Source organism: Protopterus annectens, chromosome 11.part0, assembly GCF_019279795.1.
Source record: "Protopterus annectens isolate FY-2018-M chromosome 11.part0, PAN1.0, whole genome shotgun sequence".
NCBI lineage: Eukaryota > Metazoa > Chordata > Ceratodontiformes > Protopteridae > Protopterus > Protopterus annectens.
In genome coordinates, this window is record NC_056745.1 from 988,906,367 (window position 1) to 988,931,800 (window position 25,434).

General features: G+C 42.5%; 1 protein-coding gene across 1 annotated transcript in view; it reads right to left on the reverse strand.

The window, feature by feature from the left end:
- The window catches only part of KIN (Kin17 DNA and RNA binding protein), a 416,311-nt gene that overhangs the window by 340,311 nt on the left and 50,566 nt on the right, over window positions 1–25,434 (reverse strand). The window contains exons 3-4 of the mRNA XM_044088362.1: window positions 12,314–12,357; window positions 12,086–12,208 (exon numbers count right to left, since the gene is read on the reverse strand). Coding sequence (XP_043944297.1) covers window positions 12,086–12,208; window positions 12,314–12,357 — 167 coding nt within the window. The remainder of the gene's footprint in view (window positions 1–12,085; window positions 12,209–12,313; window positions 12,358–25,434) is intronic.

The following is a 25,434-nucleotide window of genomic DNA, read 5'->3' on the forward strand; positions in this document are numbered from 1 at the left end:
AAGACTACAGCATTACTGGGCTGAAGCACATCAGGAGATTCACTCATTATAAAAGCTTTTCTTTCCCAATCAGGCTTATAGCCAAATACGGAGGACTCCTAAATGAGACGTGGATATACTATATATGATATGAACTGCAAAATTCACAGAGATAACAAAAACTGAAATCTAGTACTAATCCCAAGTAAATGTCAATCAATAAATAAATAAATAAATAAATAAATAAATAAAGAAAGAAAGAAAGAAATGAGAATAATGGTATACATTGGGTTGCATCTTTCAATCAGAAGTAAAAGTCAGAATTATCCTGGATGCACAGTACTAAAATCAAAGTTACTTACCATAATGTTACATGTAAAAGACTAAGTCCATCTTTGGTAACAGCTAGGACTAAAGCTATAGATATTAGGACCAAAGTCATAGATGCTAGAGCTCAGCAAACAGACTTTACCAGGCTGATAAGAACTTTCCCCATGTCATAATGAACTGTAAAGCTTTCCTTCTCCAGAACAGACGACAGATGCACTAAAGGAAATAACAGAAGATATGAAAACCTTTGTGTCAAGGTGTGCATGAACATTAACGAGAACAGACATACGCTTCCAGATTTATTATTACAGCAAAAACATAATTTGCTTCTGGTAATAGAAGGTCCATCCTTTGTAACTGATAGCAGGACGTCTAAGCTCTTCCTATGGAGTCATTTTCTTGATAACATCATAACAGAAACCCCAGAAGGAAACACTGATCCAACTTCCAATCCTTCATAAAGCTGTTAAGAGAAGATCATGTAGCAAGAGCATGCAAATCATGAAGAGCTTTACTCTTCAAAGGCTACTGAAGCAGGTGAAGCTCAGGTACAGCACGTCCTCGGAACTTCAAACAAGGGCATAGTGTATTTAAGCTGGCTTTCTAATTTGCATTCAGTTGTGCAATCTGGCAATGGTAATGACAGATATTACTGCATAACTTTAAGTTAAACGAAAGAAACAAAACTTGTGTGCCTGTGTACAGGCTTAGTTTAAGCTGTGCAATGCCTCAGATGATGGCAAGAAAGAAGAGAAAAGAAAGGCAAGTGAATGTACTGAAAGACCTGACTCAGCTGTGACTTTAGAAATAAAAGTGGGATTAGCTCTAAGAATACACTACCTTTATGGAATACTTGCAATTCCACAGCTACAACTTGCAATTCAAAATCCTTCGGACTAAAGTAACAGTTACAGAGAAAGAAATCTGCTGAACATGTAGATTCAAAAAGAAGAGTTGTTTTTTTTTTTAGAAGACAGTACTAGTCTCATCAAGGCACAGGATCGGAGAGACAGCCAAAACAAAAGGTGCCTTTGAGGAAGGCTTTGCACACCTTTAACAAGGCTAAGGAATTTGAATATAGATGTTAAGATAGAGAGAGAGAGAAGCAAAGTATACTTTAATGGATTAAAAATAGAGCTCAGTTTTAAATATGTCACAAGACAGTGAAAAAACAGATACAGAGGCAGAAAAATAAGCGGATCTCTGCATTAGCAGAAACAGAAAACCACATTAATTTTCCCCACAAAATGTTTTTAGTGCTGGGTTTTTGAGATAAGATCTTGACCACTATTCAAGAAAAAGAAAAGTTAATGGCAATGAATGGAAGTGAAGATGTAAGGAGCTATGAAGAGGACCTTGTCTCTACTGAGTTTTGCCTTGTGAAAGGAGCCTCGGAGGACACGGGGATGGAGAAGTACAGAGGAGTGTACAGATTCCCCAGTGATTAAAAGAGGATGCAAAAGTTGGTACTCTTGGTTTTCAACAGGAAAGCAATACGACTTCTCCCCATTTCTGGAAATATTTTCTAACTACAAAGGCACTGAGGAATCCACACTGGGTAGAAGTGGGCATCTGCTAAGTTTGTCTGCAAGCAAATTTCACTTTCCTGGGCTGTGGACAGCAGCTAGAAGTGGGTGCTAGAAATAGTCCATTCACAGAGTCTCACCCCTTCATGACACAGGGGTTAGGACAGAGTTCTCTTCTGCCTGAAAATGTGTCACAACTGCCATACAGTCTGGCTGTACTGTGAGATATACCAATGGGAAGGAGTTATGGAAGGATAACAAGACTGGTATTTCCAGTACACTGAATATGAAGGGAAAGTTTTGAAGAAGTCAAGTCACCTGGGCGGTCCATCTAAATGAAATGCCCCCACCCACCTATTCACCTACAGGCTGAAAGTCCATGGTGACTGTGGCTCAGAAAGGGGATAGGTGGAAGGGAATGACAAAGGAGAGACTATTCAAATCCATCCACCATAGGAAAGCAAAATCTGCTTAGCTGAGAAGTGTGGATACTCCTTTCATGAGATCCGCATTCAGAGATCACAAGATCCAAAGAATCCACTAAATTAACTTAGTCTGGCACAAGAACCATTGAAACAGCTGCTGCCACAAGACCTAGCACCTTGAGACAAAGATTATCTTCTGTAGCTGTCACAGATGCGAGAAAACATGAGACCTTAGCTTGGACACATTGGATTTAATGTGTGGGAGGTCTCGCTCAGCAAAATTGTGTGCCCAAACTACAATCTATAGCATATGAATACAAGCAGCTCTTCCCTGAATGAAGCATTACATGCAGAGAACAGAAATTCCCTTACCAGTACTACAGTAGAAGAAACAAGGAATACAGAAGCCAGTCATCTAGGTGTGGGTGCAAAGATCCCTCCAGTTTCAGATGACCGACTGCACATATTTGGTAAACATAGTGGAAGCTAAGGGAGGCCAAAGGGTTCAGTATGGAACTGAAAATGACTAGCTTTGAATCAGAAACATAGAAACCACCTGGTCCTTTGTGATTTTGATATGGTGATGGGTGTGTCTTCGGAGGACCAAGAATCACACACCAAATCTCCTTATGATACACAAGGAAAGAGTAAATGCACCCAGATCACACAAAATTTGAACTTGGGGGTGAAGGTGTTTAGGTTGTTAAATCCAAAACTGTCCTAGGGTCCCATATCTTTTTTTTTTTGGAATTAAGGAGTCTGGAGTAAACTCCAGACCCATTCTGGTCTAGTGGAGCTTCTTGGATAGCACTTTGTGTAAGAGGTTTAAGACTTCTGGATCTGTAATTTCTTTTGCATGATATGGAATGTCTGGTGATGGTGGCTGGGGCATGGGAAAACTGAAGACATGAGAAAGGGATTTTGTAAATCCCAGATATCACTGTCCTGACTCATTTGTCTTATGCTATGGTTCACCATGCTAAAAGATGGATACAAATCTACCTACAGAAGGAAATAGTTGAGCATGCCTTCAGAATGATGGCTAACTGTAGGAGGTCCATGGCTTCCTGATTATTTTCACAAATCACTCTCTCCCTGGATCCAACCACTCCTTTAGAACTGCTCTGAAAGTTAAGGCTCCTTCAGGCTCCTTTGCATCCTAAAGAAGGGGAGGTGAGTTTATTGAAACAAGACAAACTGCCATGACAATCTTTCTTCTTTCTTAATATTTTCCATATACATCTCTTTACTACTAAACCAAATAAAGTCAGTCCTTAAAAGGCATTGTGATGATGTGAGGTAGTGTCAGCTATGCTAAGGGGAGTAGGGAAGTGCATGTGTAACATATGTCAACCTAGTAAGCTGGAGTTTTGTAAAGAATTACATGTCATTTGAATATCAAACTGATTTGTACAGTTACTTGTGTTAAAACTGTATCAACAGTGGTCCTGCTGGACAGAAAAGAACTATACATGTCAGACAGCATTGCTGCAACTGATTAAATGTACATGGTGGATATAAAAGATTTACACACCCCTGTTAAAATGCCAGGTTTTTGTAATATAAAAAAATGAGACCACAATAAATCATTTAAAAATGTTTCCCACCATTAATGTGACATATAACCTGTACAATTCAATTGAAAAACAAATCTGTTAGGGGAAAAAATAAGAAAAATAAAAAACATACAATAAGCTGGTCACATAAGTGTGCAAACCCTTAAACTAATACTTTGTTGAAGCACCTTTTTATTTAATTACAGCATTCAGTCTTCTTGGGTAGGGGTCTACCAGCATGGCACATCTTCACTAGGCAATATTGGCCCACTCTTCCTTGCAAAAGCACTCCAAATCTGTCAGATTGTGAAGGGCATCTCTTGTGCACAGCCCTCTTCAGGTCACCCCAACAGATTTTCTATTGGATTTAGGTCTGAGCTCTGGCTGGGCCATTCCAAAACTTTTAATTTTCTTCTGGTAAAGCCATTCTTTTTTTTCATTGATTCGGATGTATGCTTGGGGTCACTGTCGTGTTGAAAGGTGAAATTCCTCTTCATCTTCAGTTTTCTAGCAAACATCTGAAGGTTTTGGGCTAAAAGTGACTAGTACTTGAAACTGTTCATAATTCCCTCCACCTTGACTAAAGCCCCAGTTCCAGCTGAACAAAAGCAACCCGAAAGCATGATACTGCCATCACCATGCTTCACCGTGGGGATGGTGTTCTTTCACTGATGTGAAGTGTTCTTTCTGCGCCAAACATACCTTTTGGAATTGTGGCCAAAAAGTTCAACCTTGGTCTCATCAGACCATAACACATTTTCCCACATCCTTTTGTGAGACTTGATTTATTGTTCTGCAAATTTTAGCCGGGCCCCAGATATTTTTCTGTGTAAGTAAAGGCTTCCGTCTTGCAACCTTAACCCATAGCCTATACATATGGAGAATACGGGAGATTGTTGTCACATATAGTACACAACCAGTACTTGCCAGAAATTCCTGCAGCTCCTACATTGTTGCTGTAGGTCTCTTGGCAGCCCCCCTGACCAGTTCTGGTCTTGTAAATTTTGGAGGGATGTCCAGTTCTTTGCAACGTCACTATTGTCTCATATTTTCTCCACCGTTGCCCCTACATTTTACCACAATCTCCAAAGCATAAGAAATAAAATTCCTCAACTGCATGCATGGCTGAGTCAATATAAACCTGACTTTACTGCCATCACTGAAACCTGGCTAAAACCATGCATCAAAGATTCTGAATTTCTACCCCCTAACTATTCCTGCCTTGAGCAGACAGACTTAACTAAAAAGGTGGAGGCATCGCATTACTATATCCAAGCACCTTCACAGTAATTCCATATACTAAAGCTATTTCCCTCTTCCCCACAGCAGAGCTACTAGTCACCGTACTAAAACTCAATGATCATAAAAACCTTTGTATCATAGTCATATATATTCCCATAGGCAATAATGCTCCTATTCTAGAAGAAATACTTGCCTGGGCAAACAACATCATAAAAAAATGAAACCATCATCCTAGGCGACGTTAATATTAACTGGCTTGATATCTCCAACAACAACCCCTCTATCAATGTCAACCTCCACACCTACATTCAGCTAATCTCAGACATAACCAGACATGACAAGAATAACAAAGGTTCTATGGTTCCCAACCCAGATAAAGTCTCCTCCTCTGCCATACTCCCAAACATTATCAGTGACCACTCTCCTGCATACGCAAGCCTACCTCTATACCAAACATACACCAATATCGACATGCTAAAGACCTATCACACTTCTCCCCAACTACCTTCAATGACATCTTGCAAAACACCAACTGGACTCCACTAAAATTCCTCTCACTCAGTGAACCTGTAGAATTCTTTAATTTTACATTTCTTAGAATCCTAAATAGCCTTGCCCCTGTCTGGCTAAAAAGAATCAAAGCAAAGCATGCCCGCTGGCTTACCAAGACGACAAAGCAAAGAATGTCCTCTAGGGACAAAGCCCGGAAAGCCTGGCAGAAAAATAAAACTCTTTCCAACTTCATGCAATATAAGCAGCTTCATAATCAGGCTAAACATTCAGTTGTCAAAAACATAAAAGAATACTTCCAAACCATCCAAAACCAACACAAACAAAACCCCAAGAAATTCTGGGGTGCAATCAATTCCCTTCTCCATCCAGGAACCAAAATAATCCATGCCCAAACCCAGAAAAAAACACCCTGAATTAGCCTCACTTTTTAACACATACTTTAACACCATCGCTAAATCCACTACCACTTTCCCACCCATCAGCACAAACCCACTTCCTCCACCATTAGTTCAGTCCCCTTCAAATCCACTACCTACTTTTTCACTCAAACCTATACCTACCTCCACCATCCATAAACTCTTTCATAAATTAAAACCTTGCACCAACACCCCAGATAACTTACCTGCAGAATGCTTACAACTAGCAGCCTCCTCCATTGCATAGCCCGTCAGCATTCTCCTCAACAGGTCCATTCAGAAATCTTGCATACCTGATATCTGGGAAAAAAGCATTTGTTCTCCCACTTCACAAAGGTGGCAACAACTCTGACACTTCAAACTTCCAGCCTATTGCCACTCTTTCCTCCATCTCCAAGATACTAGAGAAATGCATACATACTCAGCTCCTTAGTCATCTGGTAAAACACCAAATCCTTTCCCCAACTCAACATGGCTTTAGGCCAGGACATAGAACTAACACTGTCCTCCTTGCCTTCTTCGATACAGTAAATAGAGCCTGAGATGCTGGTTCCTTAGTCTCAGCACTCTTTCTTGATCTATCAAAAGCATTTGACACAATTTCCCACTCCCTTCTGCTTACCAAACTCTCCAACCTAGGATTATCTCCACCTACCTTACAATGGTTCACTAACTACCTTAGCAACATGCAACAATCTACTACATGGCAGCACTCTTCTTCCCCTTTCATCAGTACAAACACAGGTGTACCCCAGGGTTCAATACTGGGTCCCCTTTTATTCACCATATTTGTCAACAACTTTCACACCACTCTCACCCACCGTACTGTTTTCCAATATGCAGACGACTCCACTATTAACTCCTGCTCTAAATCGGTCACTGCACTACAGCAACTTACCCAAGGAAGCATTTACTACTACCGAAACATGGATGTCTCAGAACCATCTTGCCCTTAACCTCAATAAAACAAAACTCTTAATATTTACCCCCACAAAATCTAGCCCTGTTGACAAGTCATCATTTTCTGTTCACATCCAAAGCAACACTATCACTGATGTTGTCCCAAGCACCTTCCCATCTACAACATCAAAAAAAAACTTCAAAAGCTAGGATCCCTTTACAGGCACAACTATTTTCTTAGCCTCGTTGCTAAAAAGGCACTTGCCTCATCTTTCCTGCTTCCAACTCTCTTATATGGCACCCCTATCCTCACCAATCTACAGTCCTCTCTGAAAACAAAACTATACTCATGCTACAACAAAGTCGCTAAATTTGTTACTAATGCAAAATTCTCCACCCACCACTGTTCCTCTCTGCACTAACTGAATTGGCTCGAATTCCCTCACTATCTCACTTACCTACAACTAACTACAGCCCATAAACTTATCTACCACCCAGCTAACTGCCCTTCCCTCTCCTCCATACTGACCATGTACCATCCTAATCAATACCTCAGGTCTGAAAACAAAATGTTACTGTCGACAAATCCAAGCTCTCAGCCGGCCAAATGTTGTATTCTTTTACCGTCTCTAAACTATGGAACAACCGCCCTCCTTCACTCAGGACTACCAGTAATCCCACTTCCTTTAAAAAATCCCTCAGACTACATCTCTCCTCTCATTGGCTATACACCTGCACCCCAACAAACAACCTCAAAGCCAGACTTCATTCAATTACGGCTTCCTCCTCCCCCTCTTCTGTACTATAATTGCTCGTTCTACCACCACTCTGGCTGAACTTTTCCCTCCTGTAGCCTATCTGAAGATAACTCTCCTCTGCTTAACAAATAAAAATATATATTAATTCTGTATTTGCCCTTATATTTAAGTATGATTTGAATGTATTCTATTTTTATCTCCACATCTATACCATTATTACAGACAATATCAATGTTGTTTTTACAGTTTGATTGGACTACTACCTCTCAACATATTTTGTTCTTGCTGTGTTTGTATGCAGTTAATGTAGAGCTCTGTGATTTGAATGTATCCTGTTTCTACCTCCATACCTATACCATTATTGCAAACAATATCACTGCTGTTCTTTTGTACTACCTCTCTACATATTCTGTTTTTGTTGTGTTTATAGGTCTTTGTATGCAATTAATGTGGAGCTTTTCTCCTCGGGCATCCACTGAAAATGGACTAATTTAGGCCCAGTGGACTTTCCTGATAAACAAATGCAATAAATAAATAATTTTAAAGACTGTCTTCACTGTGTTCCATGGTATATCCAATGCTGTGGAAATTCTTTGTACCCTTCTCCTGACTGAAACCTTTCAACAAAGAGATCTCTTTGATGCTTTGTAAGCTCTCTGTGAGCCATGGCTTTTGCTGTAACAGGCAATTGAGTACATGTCAGGAAAATCCTACTAGGACAGCTGAACTTTATTTGGGGTTAATCAAGAGTCTCTTTAATTGATGGCAGATGTGTACCCAAGAAGACTGAATGTTGTAATTAAATCAAAAGGTACTTCAACAAAGTATTAGTTTAAGGGTGTGCACACTTATGCAACCGGCTTATTGTACGTTTTTTATTTTTTATATTTGCCCCCAACAGATTTTTTGTTTTTCAACTGAACTGCACAAGTTATAGATCACATTAAAGGTGGGAAAAGTTTTGAAATGATTTATCGTGGTCCCATTTTTTATATCACAAAACCTGACATTTTAACAGGGGTGTGTACATTTTTTATATCCAATGTATATTTTAAATAAGGATGCTGGAAGGGAAGGGGTTAAGCTCAGCCCAGCTAACCTTAAGAAAAATAGCCTGAAACGAAATGATTTGGTTTAGGCCATAAGGATTTTATCTCACAGGTCTGAATGCAGCCACAGACATGAGGTCTGTGAAACGCTGGGGCTGGGATCCTACTCTTTTGTCCTAACTGCTACCCTGGCATGCCAGAGAATGGCTCGTTAGTCTCTGCAAGAATAGTGGAAGTGATGGAATTACAGTTTCCAAATGCTACAATATACCTTAGCTAAAGTTCTATACATGTACTGTGACACACGTGACAAATCCTAGTTCAGTTGCTAGTGAGGGGGTAGTGTGGGAACCACAGAATCAAGTGACTAGGGGTGATGTCATTCTGTAGCCAGCACTGAAATGGTATATGAATACCAGTGAGAGATGTGATAAAGGCACTCTGTATTTTCTGGGACCTGACAAGACACACTCATCCACCTCCATCTTGCCTTGCTTTACAAAGTAACTAGGTAACAATAATTCTTCAGTCAGTTAGAAAACATAGTGAGATTAGTTAAATATTGATTTCTGTGTCTGAATCTTTCCATGTGTGCTGTTTTTTTATATTTCTTGTGAACTGAAACTCTTGTGTTTATTGTAAACAGATACTCAGTATTTTCATGTTTTCTATTTTATTATTTATCATTAAATATACCCATACCTTTCATTGTGGCTGGTCTTTTAGAAAATATTTAACATTTGAGAGTAATTGTATTTATATGGTGGCACTATGGTTCCACGTTCCTGAAAGTCTTGCTGCTTGGTCAAACATTATCACTGTTTGCATAAGTACTAATTTTACTTACTGAGAATAATTGGGTACCCTGGTAACAGCCTTAGAGTAGCTGGCTTTGGGTGATCTGGTGGCAGTTTATCTACCTTACAGTCTGGGTGGAGGTGGCAAAGCAGGTAAGCTGTGCCAGCCTTTCCTAGCTGTCTGTATGTGTCTGTCTGTCTGTGAAAATCAAATCTCAAAAAGAGTGTGCATGTTTCAGCGACTTTGAACAGGGACATAGAGCACTGATTTCACAGACAAGGTGGTGAAGGCCTTGTCTTGGAATACCTGACCAAGGACACAACTCTATAGCTGTGCCAGTGGGGAGTCTTATTTGAGGCCTGGAGAGAAAGCCCAGCTGCAGGACTGGAGTGTGCAATCCCTGTGTGCTCTTAAGGGAAATTGTATTTGGTGTAGACAGCTGTATCTGAAAATACTGTGTATGCCTTTTTCTAAGTGAAAGTTCCCCATCAGTGTCAGTGGCGAGGATTGAGGCTCCTAGATCACTGGTCCAGAGGTGGGATGTCACAGGGAGCATTTAAATAAGGCTACTCAACGTCCTGAGCAAAATTTCTAAGACATAATCATGCATCTTAGTAACTTGCTAAGCCATATCCTATGTCGTTGATTGAACCTTTGTCACTTCTGTACAAAACTGCACTGCAAAGTTTACTACGTTGGACACCACTGCTGATTAAGATGGAAACTTGTCCTTGACTGGATTATCTGCAATGGTCTGGCACATTTTTGTTAGCAATATCCTTCTGGAAATAAGCCCTCAAAGAGAGTGGACAATGCATAAAAATGCTTCCCAAGGCAGGCCACCACACTAGACTCCTCATTTAGGGGAATAGACCACTGGACTCTCTCACATGGGAGCTCCTTTCAGAACATCTAATGAAATCAGAGTACCCTGCTTAAAAGACTCTGACCAGAAACTCCAATCCCTGGAAGAGCATGGGTCACAGACTGCTTTCTTTTGGTGCAAGTACTACAGTATCTGTATTCATTCATGTGGTGTTGGTGGCTATGTTTAAAATTATTTTTTCTAGGTCCTTTTTTTGCCCTTGTACTTACAGACCAATAAGCCTCCCTTTTCTGGGCATGAGCCCATTTATTCTCGAACATCTAGTGTCATCTCCCTCAAACAAGTGTACCAGTTGTTCGTGGGAAGGGGCCTTCACAAAGGCAGCCATGAGGTTGTTTTGTATCTTTGTTGCATCCCAGCTATGACAGCATTTTATATGGTCCCTAACCCTATACCTTGAGTTGGGGAATGTGCTATCCATATTGCCACACAAGCTCACAATACCTTCCTTTTGACAATGTACACTACTGCACACTCACAGTGAAGGCAACCATCAGCAGATGTGAATGGGAATCTATGTTAATGCCCCTTATCTACAGAACTGTGATGGGGCATGACTCTTTCACCAAAGATGGGCTTTTCCACCGTCTCCAGCCAAATTAGTGAAGCTCCTGAGTTTCTAATCAAACTCAGGATACCTGGACCACAGTCAGGGCTTTACTCCAATTTCACCATTGTCTGATCAGTTTCACGTGAAGAAATTCTTACAGTGTCCAATGTAGAAAAGATAAAAGATCAGTGGGCTGGCCCCCTTTCTGACATCTCCTGGACTTCACCAGATCATCAGAAGAGGGCACTGGAATCAGTTTCTCTCCATCATTCAAATCAACTGTGTACAATTTGGCAGGATAATCCATGTGGTTCCCCTACTTGTGACCTTCCTGGGAGGAGTGTTTTTTTCTAAATGAACCAGGCCTAAACTGTGGAAAAACTAGCCTGTGTGAAATTATTATAGTGAAAATAATACTGGCATTGTAGCTATTTATGATACCGTGTCACAAATTTACTACTGCTGACTCAGTAACAAGGCTGGTACCGAGAGCTGCATCAACTTTAACATGACCTGGGTTAAGTATTCACACATCCAACCTAACAACCCTGACATGGTCAACAACAATGTAAAGCTTGACAGTTGTACTTACTTGTTCAAGACCAACCATCAATCCTAAGACCACCATCAAGACTTGAAGGTTCACTATCAGAATCATGATTACCCACTGTAGATTCGATATCAAATGTAGTGGGACAAAGACCTTTGACTAGCAGGTTGACAGCACAGGCTCAACCACTGACAGAAGTTGTGGCACTGACTCCAATGAAAAATTTATCAAACTTCACATTCTCAGGATCAAAGCTATAAGTAGTGAGACTAGTGAGGAAATTTTAAATACCCTGGGCTTCAGTGGTCAACACAATCTCCTACAATGAAGGAAAAAGGAGAAGGGTCACCAGAAAAACCTTGCTTCAGCCTTGGAAAAAGCCACCACAAATTTGTCACAATGTAGATCAAAAAGAAGACCGGCATGGCCTTGCTCCAACAGTGAAGTCCTTGAATCATGACAGTAACTCAGAGAAAGATAACATTTTAAAAGACAATTCAGGAGACTATCATCCACTTATTCTGTTAAATTCTACTTTCAACAAATAAAACATTAACTTTCATTTTAGATCGTTACATAACGATAAATTTGGTACTCACTACATTACCTTCTCTGCCTAACCATTTGGTGAAATCTGTGAGGGTCTCCCACTGTGTTGCATTCATGTGAACATGTTCTCGGTTACTGATGTACTCGTTGTATATAATATTATTGTGGACTCTCTTGGTACCTAAACACAAGACACGAACATCATTGCAATTAATTTAGCTCTTTGTTGCAATATGACTGCATTATAAAACGCAAAAAGATACTTCAAACAGAACTATGCACTTACCAAATCTCCTCCTCAGTAACTCTAAAAAGTCATTTCGAAATTCTCTGTAAAATTAAGGGAGATAAGTTAAAGATTAAAAAAAAATCACTACATTTATTCTCTACAATAAATCTACACAAAGATGATGCTCTACAGAAGTAGAGAGAGAGAGAGACACGCCACGCACACCACACACAAACACACACACACACACACACACACACACACACACACACACACACACACACACACACACAAACACACAAACACACAAACACACAAACACACAAACACACAAACACACAAACACACAAACACACAGCATTGTGGATACTGCAAAATGAGAAATTATGTACCTACCATAATGTTCCATGTTAGTTGTCTTCTTCTCGCCTTCTTTCTTGCTGGATGGGTTTGGAGCCGATCCTCGGCTCCGACTCGGCCAGTAGTAAAGCTCGAGAGCTATTTCCACCGGCTCGAGGCTCCCCTATATCCCACAATGCTAGGCGGTAACTACTCACATCTCGTTTGATAGCTAAAACCAAGCAGTTCTAGTCTCCATAGTATGGAGAAGAGAGAAAAAAAAATCCACCTCTATATAAACCTGTATGTAAGCTACCACAAACAGAAAAGGGAGAATAGAGGTGGTAGAACATGTGGGAAGGAAGCCCCAATGGAAGATCCCAAAAATTCCTATCGGTCTGTCCAGGCTGGGGGGAAGGAGGGTGGGACGCAAGAAAGAAGGCGAGAAGAAGACAACTAACATGGAACGTTATGGTAGGTACATAACTTCTCAATGTCAAGTCGTCAATCTCGCCTTCATTCTTGCTGGATGGGACTGCGTCCCTAGCACCTTACCCCGGGTGGCTTATCAGAACAGACTCTTGAGAACAGTGGAACCAAAGCTGGCACGGTTTCTGGAGGCCATATCCAATTTGTAATGCGAGATAAAGGTATGAGGTGAAGTCCATGTGGCTGCTGCACAAATGGAATCTATTGGTAGCCTGTCCTGAAAAGCTACAGATGTAGCTAATGTCCTGGTTGAATGAGCTCTAGGTCTTGAAGGCAGCTTTTGATGTCTGATTTCATAGATGAAGGTAATTATAGAGGTAAGCCATCTTGAAAGGGACACTTTAGAAACTGGAAGGCCCATTTTCCCTTCTGCATAAGACAGGAAGAGCTGGTCAGATTTCCTGAACTGTTTAGTCCTGTCTAAATAATATCGAAGTTGGCGATGAACGTCTAGAAAATGTAACTTTTGTTCCGACCTGTTGGAATAATCAGGGAAGAAGACAGGGAGATCGATAGTCTGGTTTAAATTTGCCTCAGAGGAAACCTTAGGCAAGAAGGACGGATTAGTCCGGAGGGACACCCTGTCTTTATGGAAAACTAAGTAAGGACGACGACTGCAATGAGCATGAAGTTCAGATACCCTTCTAGCTGATGTTATGGCTACTAGAAAAAGTGTTTTCCATGAGAGCAACTTGAGAGGGCATGAAGCCACAGGTTCGAAGGGGGGAGAATCAAGGACGCTAGGACCAAATTCAAGTCCCACTGAGGTGGGGGATCTTTGATTGGGGGCTTGAGCAAAAAGACACCTCTTAGAAAGGCTTTGCAAAGTTTATGGGACATGATACTGGAGTCCGAGACACCTACATGAAAGTTAGATATAGCAGCTAGTTGTACTCTAATGGTAGATGAGGAAGAGCCTAAATGAAAGAGCTCTGCCAGGAAGTCTAGGATAGATTGGATAGGTGCGGTGAAGGGGTCTATATTTTTTGATGCTGCCCAGAAGGAAAAATGTTTCCACTTACTATTGTAAATCCTTCTAGTAGAAGACTTGTGAGAGGCTATCAGGATGTTACGGACTGAATGAGAAATTAAAGGAAGCCTGGCTAGGGTAGGAATCAGAGAAACCACGCTGTGAGGTTGAGAGATTGGAGGGAGTGGTGCAGCTGGCCCGACTGGTGGGTCAAAAGATCTGGCACTGGGTCCAGATGCCAAGGCTGCTCCAAGAGGTAATGATGCAGGAACGGAAACCATATCTGTCAAGGCCAGTAAGGGGCAATGAGGATCATAGTGACTCTCAAGGCGATAGCTTTCTGAATTAATTGAGAGATCAGTGGAAAAGGAGGGAAAGCATACAGAAGTTCCCGGGGCCAATCGTGGACTAGAGCATCTCTGGTGGGTTGGCCTGGTAGAGGGAAGAGGGTGAAGAAATCATGACACTTACTGTTTTGGGGAGTAGCAAAAAGATCGCAGCAAGGCCGGCCCCATCTTTGAAAGATTTCTTCCAGCACTGATTTTTTTTTTTTTAGAGACCACTCGTGAGGCATGAGAATAGCCCTGCTCAACTTGTCTGCAATCACGTTGGACTTCCCGGGAATGTGCGTTGCTATCAGAAACCGCTGTGAAGAAATCACCCACTGCCAAAGTCTGAGTGCCTCTCGACATAAGGGATAGGACTTGGTTCCACCCTGTTTGTTGATGTACCACACTACGGACATGTTGTCCGTCTGAATTGCAATAGTCCCTGTGGGAAGAGAGTTCTGAAGGGCTTGCAACGCTAAAAGCACTGCTCTCATCTCTAAGACATTTATGTGCAAGTGGCACTCGAAAGATTGCCACGTGCCCTGGACTGTCCTGCCCTGATAATGCCCCCCCACCCGATCAGGGAGGCGTCCGTTGTCACTGTGGGCAATTGGGGGGGTGGGGGGGATGAAGGGTCTGCCCTGAAGAACTTTAGGTGATGTCATCCACCAAGACAGGTGATTCTTGCATGATTGGGTTAGCAGAATGATGCGAAACATTGGGAGCTGTTGGAAGGACCATTGAGAAAACAGCATCCACTGGAGGATCCGCATGTGAAAACGAGCTAAGGGAAGAAGTGTAATGGTAGCCGCCATGAGTCCTAATACCTTCAAGACTACCCTGGATTTGATCTTGTTGCATTGAAGCAGAAGGTAAACGTGTTTGCGGATATCTGATACTCTTTGCTCTGTCAGTCTGGCAGAAAGATGAATTGTGTCTAAGGTGGCGCCTATAAAGGTAATAGATTGACAAGGCAGATTTTTCGAAATTTACTGAAATGCCTAGAGCTTGGCAAGTTTGAATGGTGAAGTCTCTGGATAGAAGAAGTTGACGCCTGGTGGTGGCAGTAAGGAGCCAGTCGTCCAAATATGGAAACACCTGGAATCCTTGACGTCTCAAGTGAGCCGTGACCACTGCCATACATTTGGTGAACACTCGGGGGGCTGTAGTGAGACCAAAGGGCAGGGCTCTGAACTGGTAGTGACTGGCTCCCAGCCTGAAGCGGAGAAACCTCCTGGAGCATCTGTGCATTTTGATATGGTAGTATGCATCCTGAAGTTCTATTGAGCACATCCAATTGTCCTGACCCAAGAAGGGTAGAATGGACTGTAGCGTGACCATCCGAAATTTTGTTTTCTTCACATACTTGTTTAGCTTGCTGAGATCCAGTATTGGTCTCCAGTCCCCTGTCTTTTTTGGTACCAAAAAGAATTTGGAGTAGATTCCGGATCCTTGCTGGTCTGCTGGGACTGGCTGGATAGCTCTTTTTGACAGCAGCTTTGATATTTCTAATGCTGCTTGTTCCCTTAGACTGGGTGGAACATCTGGAAGGGATCCTTTGGGTTGGAATGGGATGTGAATAAAGGGGATTTCGTAACCCTCGGATATAATCGACTGTACCCATTTGTCTTGAGTGAGGGAAAGCCAGGCTTCTGGGTACAGTGATAATCTTCCCCAGACTGCCTCCGAAGGTGGACAGCCGGGCAGCTCCTCAGGGATGCTGAAAGGGTTTATCAGAGAAAGTCTCTCTGCTACCCTGGTTTTGCGGACCACCTCTGCCCCTAGGGCGGCGTCTATTGTTGTTCTCCCCTCTGCCTCTAGAGGGGAATCGACTTTGTGCGTCAGATGAGACTCCTTGTGGTTTGCGGAACCACATTCCCCCCCCCTCTGACCTTTGGGATAAGGTCTGGAAGGGGTAGAAAAACGGACTCCCACGGCAGAGAGAGTCTTAACTTCCTGCTCGCACCTAGTCAATGTATCCTTCACCTGAGGTCCAAACAATGTTGAGCCATCAAAGGGGGGAATTGGTGAAGGACGCCTTGAAAGGATCCGCAAAATTGCAAAGCCGCATCCAGGCGTGGCGTCGTAAAGCTACACCTGTGCCTGCGGCCCTACTCGCCCCATCGGCCGCATAAGAGATAAGCCGCATGGAGGAGTTGACAATCGAATTCAGGGTTGCTAACTGGGAGCTAATTATGTCTTGGAACCCCTCAGCTGTTGGATCCTGCATAGCATCACCCATATCCTTGAGTAAATCCCTCTGGAGATGGCTGAAGTGACACAAGTAGTTCAGCGACCGCATGGCAAAGGTTGCTGAGGAAAACATCCGCTTACCGTACCTGTCCATGGTCCTAGACTCCTTATTAGGAGGATGGACAGGTACCGAAGGATCGGCTAATTCCTTCTTAGTGGCTGCGGCCACCACCATGGCATCAACAGAGACACCTTTAGATAAGAACCGTTTCTCTTTCGGGGCTGTAATAAATTTTGACGGCCTCCTTGGGGTAGGTTCCACCGAATCAGGGGCCGTCCATGCCTTCCTTGCCACCACTTCCATGAGGGGGTCAAAGGGAGGCGACACCCAGGAGGTGGAAGGGCGAGAGCCAAACGCCTCAAGGTAGACCGACTCGTCCTCTGAAGGGTTAAGGGCAGGCCAGTTCCCCCTCTGTTTAAGGATTTCAAGGATGTCAGCAAAAGAGACATCCTCAGAGGGGGACCGAGGGGAACCTTCAGATTCCTCCAAGTCGGTGTCTGAGGTGATTGACTCCCCTGAGTCAATGTGCTTCCTCTTGCACTGTCTCTTCCGAGGGGGTTCCGCTGCCGGATCAGGAGAAGCCTCGGAAGAGGAGGATATTCCCAATGGGGTAACCTGAGGGGCTGGCTCTCTACGGTCTGGTACAAGGGGGTGGGTAGAAACCACCGCAGGCACTGAAGAGGGAGGAGCTGACAGAGCCGACCGTGGGGTAGACACGGGGACTAGCACACTCCGCATGATCTCAAAGGCGCCCCGATCAGCCAGGGCCGAAGGTCCCTGCTCCGAGGAGACAAGGACCCCCCCGGCACAGACAGGGATGGCTCCGAGGCCGATGTTGGAGCCGAACTCACCAGCGCCGACGCTTCGAGAGGGAGAACGGGGTTGGACAAGGGTCCGATGCCACTCGCCCCCTCGGAGCCGACGAGGGAAGCCCGGCGCCGCCACTCGCCCCCTCGGAGCCGATGAGGGAAGCCCGGCAAGCCCAGCGCTGCCACTCGCCCCCTCGGAGCCGACGAGGGAAGCCCGGCGCCGAGATCCCTCCAAAGAGGAAATCTGAGCAGACGACGGAGCTGAAAGGGAGGGTATCGGCTCTGACGCACCGACAGCCATGGCTCCGACGAGCCCCGGCTCCGAACTCAAAGGAGTCGGAGGAGGAACAGACGCAGGGATGGGAATAGCCGCTGACTGTTGAGTAGGGCTATGCAGCATTTGGGCCAGTGCCTCGGACTTGAGAAGTCTACTCACCACCCTTTGTAAGTCATGATCGGACAGCCTGGAAGACCGAGAGGAATGGGACCTGTGGCTCTGCTCCGACAGAAGAGGGGATTCCGGGGCGAAGTGGATGGAGCCGATGGAAGGGGACCTCGACCTCTTCTTAGAAGGTGGCTCCGATAAAACTATCGGAGCCGACTTGAGTCTTAGCACCCTCGGCTCTGCCGGAGCCGAGGTAACGGTTTGAGATTTCGAAACATCGACTCCAGCCGGAGCCGATGTCGAAGTAGTCTTAATGCTCCCAGCAGACGGCTCTGAAGCTGGAGCCGACGGCCTGGAAGTCTTTGAAGGCTTCCCCGATGCAGACTGGGTCGGGGGGGCCTTCAGGCTTTAATAAGCCTCGAAGAATAAGTTTATTTTTGCGTTCCTGCAGAACTCTCGGGCTGAATGCATGGCAAACAGCACAGGAGTCCTGCAGGTGCAAAGGTCCCAGGCAATATACACAAAAAGTGTGACAGTCTGTCAGAGACATTTTCTGACAGCACGAGTCACACTTCTTGAAGCCTGAGACCTTGGAGTCTTTCGACATCAGAAAAAGTGACTGTATACAGTAAAAAAGACACAGACACAAAACACAGACACACCCTTTAACCAAAAAAGGAAAACCCAATCACACTGAATGACAAAGGGAAAAAAGGGAAGTGGGCCAAAGGCCTAGAACTTAAAACAGGGATAAAAAGGGAATAAAAACGAGGGAAGACATGATTTAAACTAAAACGATACCCTGTACTATAAGCGTGACTAAATAAAAAGAATAGGGGTAAATATTTAATTTTCTAACTACAAAATCTCACTAACCTGCCAGAGCCGGTAGAAGAAAGCACTTCGCAGCTAAGCGGCAAACGAGATCCGAGTAGTTACCGCCTAGCATTGTGGGATATAAGGGAGCCTCGAGCCGGTGGAAATGGCTCTCGAGCTTTAGTATTGGCCGAGTCGGAGCCAAGGATCGGCTCCGAACCCATCCAGCAAGAATGAAGGCGAGATTGACAACTTAACATTGCACTGGTACAAAAATGTCAGTTTCCAAATCAAAAATAAAAAAACAACCCCAAAGAGTCAAATACTGGAGCAGATGAATGGCCAGCCCAGATAAACTAGGTTTCTTAATAGGTTCATAGGTGTGTACTAGGCTAATGGCCCTGGAGCCTTTACAAGCCTTGCCCATAGGATCACCCTGGCATCGTGCCACCCAACCTTAACTCCCAGTGCCTCTGTTGAGCAGAGCCACTGGAGTGATCCCCAGGGTGAATTTTCTATTTCCCATCCACTCATCAAGATTCCTCTTGAAGAGGGCCAGTGAGGTGCTCTGTTTGACATGTAGGGGAAGTCTATTCCATAGCATGGGCAGTCTCTGGGTTATGAACCTGTCCCTCCAGCTTGTTCTGATGATTGTGGTAATGAGGTTGAGGTCTCTTGGAGCATGTGGCGTGGAGGGATTGGAGCAGAGCACCTGAGCATTAAGTCAAGATATGAAATGGCTGAGACTCCAGTGGCTAATCTCCTTCCCTATAGTGATATTTAGAAGTGTGATCAGCAAAATGGGAATCTGAAGATGAAGCTGAAGTCAGAGTCCCACGTATTCAAGACATTCCCAAAGAACTGCAGAATGCAACAAGGCAATTTATGTAATGCTGGAGTGAATGAAAATTGTTACCAAAAAAAAAAAAAGTGTATATTGCATGGAAACAAACAAAAACATCTCTACTATTTGTTTCTTTTTCAATTACTGCTCTGTTTGGAGTCTGCATGTCCTCCCCGCGATCGAGTGGAGTTCGAAAGACATGCGTGAATGGGCGTGCCTTTGTTGAAAGTTGGGCATTAGGCTAGCACCTCGGCACCATAAAAATCAACTGCCAATCATTAGCGGATCAGAGTTCCACTGTGGCGACCCCTAACCGGGAAGAGCCGAAAGAAGTAGTATTAGTTCTGATGTCATGACTTAAAATGTGAATAATTAATAAAGATGTTAAAAAAGGGATGTAGTTAAGAGGAAAAAAGTGACTAGCAATTACAATTATGCAACTTGCATTCAATCAACAATTAAACTTGAACAGTGTGGTGTTAGAATCTTAGCAATAATCTATTTGCCTAAGTGGGAAAAAAGGAGCAGGACATCTTGAGTCCTCACCCCACTGAAAGGGACAGCTAATTAAATGTTGCCTCCTTCCTCACTGGTGGTATGAATGCAATGCTGTTTTATTTAAGTATGTTGGCAGGTGGCAAAGGAGTACGTGACCTCCCTGCAAAGACGCATGGATTCTACCATACTGGTTAGGGGAAAACCCTTTCAATGAGTATCACTTCTGAACCTTGGCCCAAATCCCAAACGAACATGCACCTAATACTTTCAAAAAGACTGAAGAGTTACCAAAAGCAAACCCTAGAAATAATTGCAGCTGTGCAACAACCTGCAATAGAACAAAGTAACTTCCAGTTGCATGAATATCAGCAGACGTGCAGGGGTCCAACCCCATTTAATGTGTTACTCTCTTTTGAATGTTAGCAGAATAACATTATTTAGCTCATTATGGTTCGCCAGCAACAATATTTGAGACCATCCACCAAGCTAGTTTAAAATTATGTATGACAGGCAAAGGTTCTGCCATGACAGTTTTACTGCAGACTACCAGTGCATCACTGTTCACAGCATATACTAAAAGTGATATAGGTTCATAGGTAGGTACTAGGCTATCAGCTCGAAGGCCTACGTAAGCCTAGCCAACAAGGTTCCCTGGCTTATGCCACCCAAGAAAGTTATTTTCCTGTGCCACTGTCGAGCAGAGACACAGAAGTGATCCCCGGGGTGTATTTCCTATTTCCCATCCACTCATAAAGATTTTTCTTGAAGAGTGCTAATGAAGAACATTGCTGGACACAGATGGGTAGCCTGTTCCAGAGTATGGGAAGTCTCTGGGACAGGAATCTATGCCAAGGGACAGGCCGAAAGTACAGTTGTGTAAGTAAACTTAACAGATGTTCAAATGATCACTGCTGCAGCAGTCCTAGATATACTGGTTATATTCTGCTAAGGAAATAACAGTTTGCCAGCTTCCAAACATTTACGGCACCTTCCACATGCCCAAACCATTAATCACCTTGAGCTCAGCTGAATAAAAAGACATGTTTGGACACCAAGCCTTTCAGAACTTTCAAGCCAAATGAGAGGGGGAGGCTAAGCCCACAGAGGACATTCCAAAAAAGGAAAAAAAATGCACATCTATACCCTGGCTTAAAAAAAAAAAAAAACACACAAACTTGGGGATTAGAGGGATGGAGCAGTTACTACAGCAGTGATCATCTGAACATCTACAGTTACAGTAAGTTTACTTACACAGATTTACTATGCTCTTCATATTGATCACTGCTGGGATAGCCTTAGCTATATGGCTATAGCTTAAAATAACTGGGAGTTGAAAGGGGAACAGGAGCCCCTGGACAATGGCCCAAGTAAAGCCTGTCGTAGACCTGGAGAAGGAATATAGTTTACACTGCTTTGTAAAAGTATGCACATAGGACTAAGTCGCTACTTCTAGAATACTTCTACAATCTAACCCTTTCTGAAAAGCCATAGATGAAGCTAAGCCCTAGTACAGTGGCCTTGACCTTGCCTGGAATAGTTTTGTTTTGGTGAGTATAACAAAAGGTAATGGCTTTAGACAACCAGATGAAAGTGGTCTGTTTTGACACGTTGTCCCTTCTTACATTCAGAAGAAATTAACAAAAGTTCTGAACAGCATTGTTTTTTCAAGACAGTAAATGTCACCCATGGACAAAGAAATAAAATAGCCTTGCTTTCCAAAACCCAAAAATGAGGGAAAAGACATGCAGTTGGACAGACTGGCTTAATGTACACTCAGAAACCACTTCAGGCATAAAAGAAGGATCACTTCTCAAAGAAACCTGGTCTATAAGAAGATGAGAGAAGGCTGACTCACCATAAGATCTTGCAAGTCAGATATCTCTGGCCACTGCAAGAAGATTATCAATAAAACTGTTTTCCATGCTGAAAGCCTAAAATCAGCCAGATTAGCTTTTTCAAATGGAGCAAGTGTTGCAATCTTAAATTTTCTATTATAGAAGCTACGAAGAAGCCAGTGGTTTTCTGCAGTGCTTCTTATGTAAAAACCCTTTCAAAAACATTTTCACATGAGACTGCATTGAAAGAGGGGGCTCTATGGGCAAACAAATGAACATTGAATGAGGATTAAGATAAGCCATTGGATAGTACCTCACACAAATACTGTAAAACAAGAGAAACACAAGCCCTAAACGCATGCGGATTATGTTGTTGGTACCAACTAGAAAACCTTTTTCATTAGATAAATACATGGACTTTACAGAAGCAGGCTTTCTTGCTTCTATTATTACCTGTTGCATGTCCTCGGAAATTAGATGTCTAAAAGGTAAGACCTCATCTTCCAGGCAGTCAGATTAAGTTGTTTGGGGCAGATAAATATCAAAACACTCCTGAGATTGTGTGAACAAATCCAGTCAGTGAGGAAGATTGCTCATGGTCAACTTCAAACCAACAAGGGAGAACCACTGTTGCACAGGCCTGAAGGAAGTTACCACAATGATCTTTGGAGAGTCCTAAAACTTCAGAAATACCCCAGAAATCAGTGGAAAGGATGGAAAAACAAAGGAACATTTCTGTTCGAGGACAGGGAAAGGCATCTTTCTTCCAGGCCTTCTTGCATGGAGTCCTGGAACAGATTCTTCTTCAACTGCCAAGGTAAAAGTTAAATTAAAGCCGTACCAAGGTTGCACTGTGATGAAGAATGAAATAAAGTAATGAAGTAGTAAAGCATATAAACATGAGTACTTTCCATGTATGGGATGGAGCAATAGGGCACCTATAACATTTTCATTTTTTTTAATGCAGGCAAATTTTGTCTGCCAAGCTGGGTGAATTAATTTAGTTTATAATTTTTTTTACTTACTTTTGAACGATCAAGAGTTTTCTTTCAACATTTATAATATAAATAGATATACAAATCACTTGTTATTGATACCAAGTGTTTGATCCAAATATGGCAAAATGTGCCATATCTCAAAAGTGGAGAATAAAGGACATGACCAATAATTATAGATACTGAACAAGTTTTATAATGGAGAATGTCAGTGTTTATCAATCCAGACAAAAAAAAAGTATTTACTTATCTTAGAAAATTATGCTTCTGATAGATGCATTACAAGAGATATACCTTGATGACTAGGAGGAACTACTAGAGAGTTTGAGAATCATTTGGTCAAGCTTCATGCAGTTGCTAATGGCCTGTAAACACACGTCATCTTGACATGGGCAAAGCAATATAAGTCTTTGCCCCCTGCACCCTTAAACAAGGGGGCTTCTGCCCCCACAACCCATAATTACATATACTGCATCCTACACTGCATTAACTCATACAAAATATATGTAGAGATCACATCAGTGTATTCAAGTCTCTTCACACTTAAGAGTTTAGCTACAAGCAACTGAGAAAACGTTATGGGTACTAGAGGTAGCAATTTCATTTGTTGGAGCATGTGAAAGACATTAGCATTGCTTGTCTCCACAAATTGTCACTTACTGGTAGATTACATACTAATAAAGATTAATGCTGCTATAAAAGAGTAACTATAGAGGCAAAACACTTCTTACAGTGTTTAAACTCAGAGTTGCCCATTGTGGTACGTAAAGGGAAGATTATGACTGCTTTCAGGGAAGATGAGAGACTGGAACACAACAAGTGCTGCAGAGGCTGGTGTGTGTCAAATAGGATGAAGCCATGGCTATAACCAGATTTCAAATTGTAGTCTGGGTAATGGAAGAGACAAATGTAGGATGGTGGGAATGAACAGCCATTGCTAGCTAACCCATACAGTGGAAAAGAAAGACTTTTTTTGGTTAGCTGATCAAAGTACAGCAAGTGAAGATATGTAAAGCATAAATATATGTCTCAGACCGGGAATGTGACCAAGGTGGAAATAATGAGAGAGAGAGAGAGAGAGAGAGAGAGAGAGAGAGAAACATGTAATGGGAAGTGATTTATGGTCTGAAGAAGCCCAAGTCTTAGACAAATAGAATCAGTTGATGAGTACAAGTAAAAAAGTGCAGTTACCACAGGCTTTCCCTACACAGCAGTGTTTCTCAACCAATGGGCCATGGCATCAATTTCACTAGGCCGTAAGCGGTTGAGAAACACTGGTGCAGTTTTAGGGAGTGAGAGAGCAAGAGACTGAGTGTGTGTGTGTGTGTGTGTGTGTGTGTGTGTGTGTGTGTGTGTGTGTGTGTGTGTGTGTGTGTGTGTGTGTATGTGTGTGTATGTGTATAAAAATGCCCTAGTTAGGTATACCTGGTGGTTAGGGTTACTCAGGCTCAAACCTAGTACCTTAGGTACAAGAAGCAAGAGCCTGAATTCTCTACCCATACCACCACTTGTGATTCATGGAGTTGAGTCCATAGTGCTCAACTGTCCAAATTTTCGCAGAATGTCTGGCTCATACTTTTGTTCTGTTTCTCTTAAAATGTGTGTTTTTTTCTGGCAAATCAATGAGAACTAAATTCACTAAATGATAACCATTTAAGTTTCAGTCTTCCAGTCTTTTCAGGAAATGCATGGTGACACATTTTATTCTACCAGCTTTCTAAGATTATACAAGCAATGTTTAAAATGTGTCCCTGGTTTTGGGCCTTCATCCCCCCCCCCCAAATAAATTCCGGCTTTTTCCAGATTTCTTGTGCTGCAAAGTTAAGAGATACAGGTGAGTGTCAAGTGGATTTTACAAGGGGCTAAGAGCTTCAGGAGAAGACTTTAGTGCTGCTTATGTCAAGTCTGTTTGCAGTGTTAGTAGCACAACAGGTAGTATACTTGCTTTTGATGCAGAAGGCTGTGGGTTCTACTCCCACAATATGTAGATGGATTGCTGATATGTACTGTGCTGTAATTTTAAAGGAGGTAGATGCTGCAGTCCTGAGAATGTCCTCCTTTAGAGGAGTTACCTAGTAACTATGAACCTGTTATCAGTTTGCCATCCATTCCCTATAGCAATATTACTAGCTTATTTTTTAATGTAACATAGGCAATTTATTCTTAAAGGACAACAGACACTTTATTTGTAGATGAAACAATGAAAGAGGGCAAAGACTTGAAGCTGCATACAGTTAAAAATAGAATAGTTGAAAAGTAGTTGAAACTAGAACGTTCAGTAGGGAAACATTTTCATATGAACATCCATACAAAATATAAGGTATTTCACATTTAAATCATTCACTTCAAAGTAAGCAGTACAACAGAACATAAGTCAACACTGCTTATCCAATAACCACTTTAAACAGATTATCTTACAAAAAAAGAGTAGATTCCTAAAAATTATGTCATTGTTGGTTAAGAAATGGGAAAAACTGACTTGTGACTTTTTTTTGCTACACAAACAACTGCATGATGAATAACTTTTATACGCAGCACCACAGTATCTTGTTATGTTTTAAGTTATTCATATTTATTTCTTAGAAGAAATAGGCTTTTTCAAGTTTATTCTTCTT